Source organism: Seriola dumerili, unplaced genomic scaffold (genome assembly GCF_002260705.1).
Source record: "Seriola dumerili isolate Sdu_G_001 unplaced genomic scaffold, Sdu_1.0 BDQW01000783.1, whole genome shotgun sequence".
Lineage (NCBI taxonomy): Eukaryota > Metazoa > Chordata > Actinopteri > Carangiformes > Carangidae > Seriola > Seriola dumerili.
Genome location: NW_019175038.1, coordinates 32501 through 43487, shown reverse-complemented (window position 1 = coordinate 43487; position 10987 = coordinate 32501). Strand labels below are relative to the sequence as shown.

The window sequence follows — 10987 nt, the reverse complement described above, 5'->3', positions numbered from 1 at the left end:
GAAAAACAGAAATATTTGAGTCATTTAATGTAAAACAAAGATCCAGTAATGATGTCACGTTTATAATGAGCCAAATTGAAACAGACCAGCAGAGGTCAGTGTGAGGCACGATGAGTCAGCCTGAATAACTTTACACAGGACTCCACCTCCACAAACTAAATCTGCTTCATCATTCACTAAGATTATGAAAAAAACAAAATCTGTTTTAAGTTTTGTGGGTGAAATGATTCTTTTTATGTTTCATATGTTAAAGGACCTCTGGCTCTGGCTGTGGTTGGACACTCCCAAGTCCCAACAGTTTAATTCCTCCTACTAATAATGTTCCAGAATCATCTTCTGCTTCACCTGCTTCAGGATCTAATTCCTTCATGTCCTCCTCTCTCCGTCTGGTTTTCTTCATTCATTTTCCTTTTCTCGTCACTTCCTTTCGCTCTTTGCATCTTCGCTCTTCCATCCTCTCTTGGATTTCCCTCATTTGCCTCTTTGAACATCTCGTTGGTGTAGTGGCTTCCTCCGTTCTTCTGGACTAGACTTCTGATCTTGTGGAGCAGCTCGGTGACCTGAGAGCGATCCTTCAGGTCCTTCAGCTTATTATTGAAGACATGGTACTGGCCGTTACACGTGGCCACGAGTTGTTGAAGGTCTGGACTTTCATCCAGGAACTCCTCGATCGTGACGTCTTCAAGTCGGTCACCATGAGTAAAGGGAACCATACAGTGTCTGTCTGCATCTTGGCCAGAGAGTTCTTTTATCTTCTGCACCATCTGCTTTTCCTCCTTCATCATCAGTCTGAATCTGCCCAGACTGATGTCCACCAGGAAGACATGAGGTCCAGGAGCAGCTAAACGGACACGCTGGTGTATAAGGCGATGGTGAAACCTGGTTCGATGAAGGTCTGGGGTGTCAATGACAGAAACCTGTTGTCCATCTACCACAGCTCCCTCCTTACAACACTGTGGACTACACTTAACATTTAACTTTGTTTTAAAGCACTGTTGTCCCAGGATGGTGTTTCCAGTGGAACTCTTCCCAGTCCCGTCCGCCCCCACCATCACTATCCTCAGCTCCTCATCAGTTGTTGTGAGAAACCCAGTGTAGAAGAACATGTTGCACACAGTCAGACACTTTCACACAATACATCAGAGTAAATGTTTAATTTATAGCCCAGCTTAATTTAAAAGTACAATGACCCACATCTTTAACATTTCTATAGTGTATATGTCTGTAGAAGTGTCTATAGGACCTACAGCAGTACATTACATGGAATTAGATTCAGCAGTGATCACTGTTATGTCACCATAAAATAATGGTAACATTATTTACCATCATTTTAAATCATGCATACAGTAACATGACTTACCTGAGTTGCAGGCCATGTCTGTGTTAAAGAGAGCAGAGTAGAAACAGCAGCTGATCTAAAGAGCCGAAGAGTTCAGAGTGAGTCTACCACTGTTAAAATGACCCAACCACACCCTCAAATCCCTGCTCTGCTGTGAAGTGGATCTAAACCTTTATCTCACTGTGGTCCCAGGATTTTGCAATAGATAGAAGAACAGCTGGACGGAGATCGGACGGGAGCCGGATGTGAGTTGGCACCCTCTAGTGGATGCATTGTTCAACGTCCATCCCAACGTAAAGGACGAGTGGGGGTGTGCGGTCAGTGACGGTTATAGCGTTTAAAACGTACGCATCTATTTTCATACGTAAAGGACGCATAAATGAACCTCAACAGTTTTGTGTTACGTAATAGTCGGATGTCTCTCCAAGCGCGCGAGCCGCAACCAAGTCTATATTTGCAGACGGCGGGTGGGGGGGGGTACAACCCGGTGAGCCTCATATTTTTCTCTCTCTCTCTCTTTCTCTCTGCTTCTCTCTCCTCCCCCTCCCTCTCCCTCTCAGCCTGGAGTTGCTCATTAATTTTCTTAATCTCTTTTTCATATTTTTCTTGAGCCTTTCTCTCCACTTCCTCTCTCTCTTTGCGTATTTGCTCTTCTTTCTCTCTCTGGATTCGTTGTTTCTTCTCTTTGATTGCCCTCATTTGCCTCTTTGAACATGTCGTTGGTGAAGTGGCTTCCTCTGTTCTTCTGGACTTGATGTCTGGTCTGGTGGAGCAGCTGCAGTGGTCTCATAATTAAAGTGAAACTAAATCTTTATTTGACTGTTTTGGTTACAGAAGGATTTTGTAGCAGATGTGCTATAAATGGGAATATATTGAAAACCATTTATCTGGCTTGCCTTAGTAAATAGTAGAAGAGGTACTTTTTATGTCTCATCATAACCATCATGACAATCAGTTGTAAGAAAAATATTAATCGTCTTAATGCAATTAATTAACTGGGGAAGTTTCATAGTGATATATATTAGTTAAAAGTGATTCACCTTAATTTATCAAGATGTTGCAGTAGTCAAAAACGTTTTGTCACAATAGGTTTGTTACTGAAATTTTCAGGAGTAGTTTATCAACAAGATACTGATTAATACATTGATACAATTGCTCCAACATCTAATGAGTTAATGTATTCTTCTTTATTCTCTTTTTAGTTTATTGTGTCTCAGTACTGTGTCGACACCAATACATGTTTAAACACTGTAATATGCAAGAATGTACAAGTGTTTGTATTTGAATATTTTGAAAACTACATAAAAAAGTTACTACACCGTGTGAAATAGAAGGCAGAAAGAAGACATTTCATTCAAACCTTAGGTAAGATGAAAGTAAACTTTGATTCAATAGGTATTCTACAAAATAATGAGAGTTACCGAATCATAACACAGTACAGTCACTCATTTGAGAAGGTACCGTCACATACCAGCTGGTGGCGGTAATACACCGATTTGTTGTTTGCCAACCGACAAAAAACCTCAAAGAAGAAGGACAGGCAGAACTCTTACAAGTATCGCGAGAGTTCCCGGGAAGCGCACAACAAACCGTCTTCATGTTAGCTAGCAGGCTAACTCCCTGATGGTCTAACGACAGCCAATAAAAAGGTATTTTTTGGTATGACATGTAGTTAGTTGTGGAACACCGTATGTCGGGTTCACGTTTAACTTCTAGCTTGTCTTCTCTTGGTTTTCTATCTACTTATTTAGCTGTGTTTAGCTCGTCAGCTAACTAGCATAATAAGCTAAAAACATTAGCTACCGGTGAGTGGGACCGGAGGCTGCTGGGATAACGTTTGGCTAAGTGTGACTTGATGAACTGTGACTGTAAAACGAGTCGTTACCCACCATTAATGTTATTTTTTATACTTGTGTTGTGTATTTAAAGCCTCGTCCTGTCTGATTTATGTCTGTATCTCTCTCTACATCGTTTGTTTTTATCTTTAGCTCTTGCATTTATCTGAGCCATCTGATTATTTCTATATTAGTACCGCATCATAGTGCTAGGGTTAGTGTTAGTTTTATTACCTCACAGCCAAAGAAAGACAAACTATATACAGGTTCCTTTATTCTATAAAGGATGTTCAGAAACCCAGATCAGTTCTAGTTGTTGTCTCTCATGTTTTTTTCAGGTCACTGATGATGGTTTTGAAAAAACTCAAGAGGTTATTTAAAAACACTTGCAGCTGGTCTGAAGCTATTTTCTGAAGGACCATTTGTGTGAAAAAATATTCTGAGCCTGAAGACTTTTAATCTGTTAAACATCTTGTTTCCCAAGACTCAAGAGAACTGTATTGTCAACCTGTTCGTATACAAGTATACAGTAGAAATGTTCTCTGCGGTGCTACAGTTATCATCACAGAAATGCAAAACAACAGCCAACATGAGGTGAAAGCTGACAGTTTTATTCTAGACAGAAACAAAAACCAGTAAAGATTAGTAAGGACCATCAGAGCAAAAATGTTGAATGTAAATAATTAAACATTAAATAGTAGCTGGAGATGACATTTATCTTTGCTTATTTTACACAACATGAATTGTCTCTGTCAATATTGTATTATTTTATATGGAATATTAACATGCAGCTGGCTCCAGATGCTTTGCTCTGTCAATGAAATGTAAACACCGTGAGGTCTAAAAGTCTGTGACCACTTTCTCATTCATGGCACGAACTAGGACTAGACTGAAGTAGACATGTTGAAACTGTAAAATAAATCACTGTTCCACTTCCACAGGTTGTCAGACTGAGCTGTTATCACGAGGATGAAGATGAGGAGGAGGAAGGTGGTGCTGTCAGTCCTCTGATCTCTGTCCGTCTGTATGGAGGATGTGGTTCTGCACTATCACTCTGGATCAGCAGATGGGCTCGGCTCTCTGTTAGAGAGGACAGAGAAGCTTCTGGAGCCTTTTCCCTGTCGGACTATTCCGGTCTTCACTCCTTGGTTCCCCGCCACAGCTGCAGACCGCCGGCTGCCCATCAGACCCGCCAAACCAGCTCCTGTCATCGCCTGCTCAGACGATTTACTCGTCTCTGACAGCAGGCCACACACTCACACAGCAGTGACTAATTCTCTCCCACAAAACAAACTGCAGAAACCTAAAGTTTATGGCCCTGTTGCTGAGAAACATCAGGATCATCCACATACAGAGACAACAAGAAGTCCACCAGGAAAAACACAGGAAAGCAAAGATGCCTTCATCATTTCAGAAACACCAAACCATCTCCTCCCAGCTTCCCTCTGTCACAAGCCAGAGAGAGAGGTCACCAGACTGTCGCCTGAAAAACTCCCCCAGAGAGACAGAGATGGCTTCACCGTCTCAGACTCCCCGATCAGACGCTCCTGGAGCATCTCCTCACAGAGAGGAGTCCTGCTGCAGAGCTCCCAGTCACTGTCCAAGCAGTTTCATCACATGGTGTCTGTCCACAAGCTCCACCTCCGCCAGAGGGCCAAGTGGGTGATCGGTGAGCACAACTGTGGAGCAGCACGGGACATCGAACAGGTCAGTGGATTATTCATGAACCAGGACTAAGAGTCTGTAACAGCCCTGTGAGGATGCATCTAACACCATGGTGCTTTGAGCTAAATATTATTATTAATATTCATCTGATTTGTCTCTGACAGCCAGTAGAGTAGAGATGGTGAGGTGAAGCTGAACCAGTCCAGCAACGTGGTTCCAGAAAAGCTTCATTTCTTGATGCTTCATGTTGACAGAGCGACACCTAGTGGCCAGGATGTAAAATAGGCAAATACAAACATTTGTATATTACAGTGTATTAATATAGGAGAAACTATGGTTGTATTTTTATTCTAAACAGACCTTCATAGTAACTATTGTAAGAAAGAAATAGACAACAGAGCAAGAGCGTCCCTCTCTACCTTCAAGACTCGTCTCCTCAGAGAGACCTCCTCTCCTAACACCTCTAACACTCTAACACTCTAACATGTCTAACTAGCTCTGACTGAACCTTCACTGCACCTCTTTACCTGATCTCCTTCACTTATTAAATAGATGTAGCACTTAGTCCTTATACCAAGGTCTCTACTGCACCGAAGCTTCAGTGATGTCATGTTTCTCTCATTTCTTTTTTCCCTCCTTTGGTTTCCTGCTTTTCTTTTCCTTCTGTCACATTACCTGTGCAGAGTTGTTCTGTAAACGCTGATATCACAGTGTATAGTCTATGTTTATGTTTCGGTTCAGTATGTTTGGCTGAAAATGAATTGTCATCTGTTTTGATAACCAATTAATCAATTTACTAATTTTTCAAGTAAAATTGCTCCCAGATTCTTAGGGGTGAGAATGTGATGCTTTCTTTGTCACATGTGACGGTGAACAGATGAACGGATGAACGGATGAACAGATGAACTGATACTCAAATGAAAGAAAACATCTGAATATATCACCTTGAAACTGACGTATTTCACTATTTTCTGGAATTTTTAGATGAAAAGATTAATGGTGAAAATAATCAGCAGATTCATCACTAATGAAATTAATCATTAGTGTCAGACCTGTTTCTGATTTGTGCAAAGTTTGTTGCTACAAACTAAATGTTTTTGTTGTTGTGTAACTCGACGTCTGTTCTCCTCGTTTTCTTACCTTCAGCTGATTTGTCTGTTAACATCGTCCCCCCCCCCGTGCAGGTGTGGCGGACTCTGAGCCGGTCGGTCCGGAGCTCCAGGCTGCCGACGTGCAACGCCAACATCCAGAGGGAGCGGGCGGAGATCTGGGTGTTCTGCGACGTTCTCCACTCGGAGCAGGTGGGGCGTTTCCTGAAGGAGGAGCTGCAGCTGTCGGGGGGGATCAGCCTGTCGGTTCACAGACTGGGAAACGTGTTCAGCGTGTAGAGGAACGTCAGCTGGAACTGAACAGTATGATCAGACCAAAGACGACACTCTGGGGCTTTTACAAACATGACAACACTGTGACTTAACATTTAATATAACACGTTAAAGAATGAGTACGTTTACCTGCACAGAAACCTGAGTCAGGTGTTTACATGCCTCAGTGTCCTGGTTTCTAACAGAGCACTCCGGCTAGGATAATTCAGGTTTCTGAAAGCTGTGATAAAGACGAATCCATGTTTCTGAAACCAGGATGTCATGTTTACATACGCAGCTCATAACCACAGGGATGTTTCATAAAGAAAGAACCAGTTAAACCAGGTTTATCTCAGAAAGTCAGGCTTATTTTCAGGAAAATCTGTTTTCAAAGAGCAAGTTAAGTTTATTTTTTTTATAAAACCAGAGTTACAAGATGCCTCAGAATGAATCTTTTTCAGTCTAAGATATTCTAGTTAACACGTGCTTTTTTTTCAGTGCACTGCAATAAAAGTAAAGCTGCTAAACAACTTTGCATGTAGCCTCATAGTAAGAAACATTTTACCCATTTCTTCTTTTTAAAATGTCACTACATAAAATTTGAGAAATTAATTTAGAAAAACTGCAGAAAATGGCAGACAGATAATCTGATCATCCCGAATCAATGAGCTGTTTCCTTTTATCTCTTTTAAATAGTCCAATATGAGTATGAGGGAAAAACGCCGTCTTCAGTGTGATGGTTAGATCCTTTTAACGTTTCACCACTGGTAGCAGTGGGATATACAGATACAGTTGTTTATCACACAACATGTAGTTTTGTAACAATAGAAAAATCGAAGTTCAGCTTTCCTATTTGATTTGTCCTTTTTACTTTTAGCTGGTCAGTCGTCTGCGAAGCACTTTAAACCGCACTCACCTGAAAACATTATTGATTGATAAAAACAAAACTAAACACACATTCACAAACTGGTGAGAAGTGAAAAGGATAAAACCAGGAAACTGAAGGACTTTTGCACCTTTTATGAAACTCAAAGACCTCACAACCAGCTGAACCTTTTTTTAAAGAGCATGATTCCACACTTTAACATGATCAGTGATTCAGCATATCTACAATATTTATTTAATACAACATCTAGTAAATACACAACATACAAAACTATATTCTAACTTGCCCTAGTGCTATTTACATTTGGCATTCTCGTTGTCATGACAACAATCCTCTACTGCAGAACTTCATTAGTATGTTATAAGAATTTACTTCCTTAATGAACTGAACTGAAGAGGAAATAAAACCACAAACAGATTTGGTTTTTTGTGTCTGTAATTTAGCATTTATAAATTTGAGAACAGGTGGTTGTGATTGTTTTTTTTTGCATTGATTTTCTCGTTGCTCTCTCTTGTAAATAAAGGTTTTTATATTTTTAATAATGAAGTGTCAGTGGTCGTGGATGGATGTACAGTCCTGCATGTGATGTGCAGTTTGTTCTGGAAAAGCCGCAGCAGCAGTCACATGATACGGGAGTCACCCTGCTTTTCACTGACACAGAAAAAAAAATTGGTACACACACACACACACACACACACACACACACTGCCATTTTCTAAGACTGTCATGCTTGTATAAGACCTGAATGAATGAGGGCAGCATGAATACAGTGCACCCCCCATCTCTCCCTCACACTCACACACACACACTCTTTGTTGCTAGGGTCCCTTGTCTTGACAGCGCTCCACACTGCATTAAAATCTAGGTTACCGGATGTGACGTCAGTGCCCTGCCTCCCTGCCCAGCTGTAATCGTTGTTAATCTCTTAAATCCATGTTTAGTTCCTCTTGGCGCTACAAACGGCCGATGTAAAATGAGGATGAAGAGAAAAAACTTAAATATGTTAATTTTTTTTTACAAACACTGTCCCCCAAAAAGCAACATTAGGTTGTCGCTGGTGCTGTATAACACATTAATTTATCATCACATGTCCGCTAGAAGTACTTTATTTTGAAAGCAGTCCGGAACTTGTCAATTCTCGCTTTAGATGGTTATATAACGAATATTAGCGAGGAAACTAGGTGGTTAAAGTGGGCTTTTGAGAAAATATTGACCGTAAATTGTTTGCTTATCACAATAATCTAATTATTGACCTTAAAATTGACCTTTATTTTAAATGCTTTGCTTTTTAATGTACATGGCAGTTTTACTTTGACACTCCGCACCGGAAAACGTTGAGTTAACACTGATTTGTCGCCGCTAACATTTAGATGGCTGAACCACGAGTGTCTTCATCTTGGAAATAATCGGTGAAATAAGGGAATATTTCAGTTTTGGATAACAACTTGTCGCCGTGTCTGCTTGCTGCTCCACAATGACGTCCGCTGTTTGCTCAGCTGGAGGATTTTCGTGGTGAAAAATAAAAAAAAGGTGAGTCGTTGTAGCGACTGGTACAAGCTAGCAGGCTAAGCTAGCGCTGGCATGCATTGTCGTTTTCCCGTTTCCTGGAGCGATTCACTGTTTGTGTTTCATGTTTGTGCTTTTTAAAACACTATTTCACAACGTTTAGGAGTTAAACTGATAGTCTGGTAGTTGGGGCGCAGTTAAGGATGAAAACTGAGTCTGGTTTGGGTCATTTAACGCTGTGAATCGGAAAAACTACCACAATTTCAGTCTGATCCGTTTCCCCTTGTTCTGTTTACTAAACCCCTTTTAAAACTCTACATGTTTTATGTTTGTGATAACTTATATCTTTAAAACAAGCATCCTTTAAAATCTTTTACATATTTGCACGTTAGACACTTAGTTTTCATCTTTTCGGCCTTAATTATTTATTCTGCAATTCCTGTAGATATTGTCAAATTAAGACAAAAGAACAGACAAGAACAGGCTTGAATGCTAATGTCAATTATTTCAATAATCGATTAATCGTTTGTCATTTTTGTAATCAAACATTTGAAATATTTGATGGTTCAAGCTTCTTAAATGTGAATATTTGATGTTTTATTTCATATTTAACCAGATTGAGCATCTTTCACTTTTTCTGACTCTACGGACCAAATAATATATCAGTTAATCAGGATCTATTGATCTAAATTGGTAATGAAAATGATTGTTAGTTTAAACTCTCTTGTATTCTTTTTATTTCTTTTTCTTCCAACTACTTTGATAATTGATGAATTGACATGAAAATGTAAAACATGGTTTTCTGTTTTTTCTCTATTTGATAAATTTTAATTGACATAATTTCACTATGGTTAGCCAGTTTTTTTTCTCAATTATGAAGCAAACAACTTCATAAAATTGCAACAAAACACGATAAAGTCGAGACCCTGGTTTAATGTTTTTCAGGCCAAGAAAACTAATTGCTGACAAAATTGATTATTGATTACCCCCCCCCCCTCCCCCCCCCAAGTCATTTATCAAGCAGAAAATGTCAAAGGTTATCAACTTACAGCTACAATGTGAGGATTCACTGCTTTTCTCTGTTTATATCATTGTAAGTTGAATATCTTTGAGTTTTGGGTTGTTGACAAGATTATAATTAATTGGTCAATTGATTCGTTTCCCTAATTTTTCAAGCAAAATGCCAAAAAAAGCCCAGATCAAGCTTCTCTAATATGAAGATTCACAGCTTTTCTTTGTCTTATATGATATTAAATTAAACATATTTTGATTTTTAACAGTCGTTCTGACAAATTAAAGCTCTATTTTGTAAGAATTTTAATTTTTCTGTTTTGTGCACATGGATTTGTTTATAAATTGAAGGATTTGGAACCAGCAACTATGACGCCACACACAGGTTTTCTAACATCACCTCCAGATGTTCAGCTAGCAGCTAAACTTCTGTTGAAACCTCCTCTGACTTGGTGGAATAGACATTTCCATCTGCTGTTGTCAGGACATGTACTTATGTGTCATGGTTTTGTTTTAATAACCGTTACACCCCTTTTAACAGACTAATCAAATAGTTGATTTATTGGTAAAATAAGCAGCCGACTAGTGGAAAGTGAAAATAGACAAAACATTTGAAAATGTGACCCTGGACTCTGGAAAACTGACAGACATTTGTCACAAATAATCATAATTGAAAAAATAACCAACAGATGGATCTAATGAAAGTAATTTGCAGTTGTGACATTTTTAAAATAAATGTATGGCATATATATTTATTTTGTTCAGCTATGATTTATCCAGTGCAGTATCAGCAGTTGTTTAAGTTCAGAGAACAGGAATAAAAGAGTCCAAATCACAACGGCCCAAGGCCTCAACACTGATGTGTTACACAAGACTCAGTTTCTGTATTGGTTTTATAGCAGAGGCCACCGCTTCATAACATCATGAAAATATAAAAACCCCTTTATGAAATGAAACATGAAAATATAAAAAAAGACTAAATTCATCACAAGATTAGATGCATCAGAATCCGAGTGGCTCACCACCTCTCCGAACAACATCCTGTGGGGAAACCCTGTATGAAGTGTTGTTTGTAAGAGCAACATAACTGCAAAAATAAAGAGACAGGAAATCAATGTTTCCATGTATCACACCGTGTGTTCACTCTGTTTATCTGTTTGCTTTTAAGCTTCACCCAGTTACAGTCCACAGTTTTATACTGCAGAGACATTTAACGTCAGACAACCTTGGCTTCTACTTGAATGAAAAAATTGTTTTGTAGAAATATGTTTATAATTCAGACGATTTCGTCTGAAAATACATTTCACATTTTTCTCAAATGTGAAGAATTAATCGTTCAGTCGAAACAAAGTTCCTCAGAGTCCAAGGAGACGTCTGTAAACGT

The 10987-nt window shown here is 39.3% G+C and overlaps 2 protein-coding genes and 1 pseudogene across 2 annotated transcripts in view; 2 read left to right on the top strand and 1 right to left on the bottom strand.

The window, feature by feature from the left end:
- Positions 1-396: 396 nt before the first annotated feature.
- LOC111236956 lies at positions 397-1106 on the bottom strand (annotated as a pseudogene).
- Positions 1107-2912: 1806 nt separating this feature from the next.
- On the top strand, positions 2913-7539 carry LOC111236948 (uncharacterized protein FLJ26957-like). The gene is made up of 3 exons (XM_022765870.1): positions 2913-2988; positions 4116-4881; positions 6024-7539. The coding sequence occupies exons 2-3, from the start codon at positions 4201-4203 to the stop codon at positions 6225-6227; spliced, it is 885 nt and encodes a 294-aa protein (XP_022621591.1). The 5' UTR covers positions 2913-2988; positions 4116-4200; the 3' UTR covers positions 6228-7539.
- Positions 7540-8451: 912 nt separating this feature from the next.
- Positions 8452-10987, top strand: part of LOC111236942 (phosphatidylinositol 3-kinase regulatory subunit alpha-like) — a 23262-nt gene continuing 20726 nt past the window's right edge. The window contains exon 1 of the mRNA XM_022765863.1: positions 8452-8616. The gene's annotated coding sequence lies outside the window, so the exon portion shown is untranslated. The remainder of the gene's footprint in view (positions 8617-10987) is intronic.

Excerpts from the sequence above, each read along its gene's own strand:
- LOC111236948 (XM_022765870.1), top strand. The coding sequence starts at position 4,201 with ATGGAGGATGTGGTTCTGCACTATCACTCTGGATCAGCAGATGGGCTC. Across the intron at positions 4,882-6,023 it reads CAGCACGGGACATCGAACAG|GTGTGGCGGACTCTGAGCCG; the intron begins GTCAGTGGATTA and ends CCCCCCGTGCAG.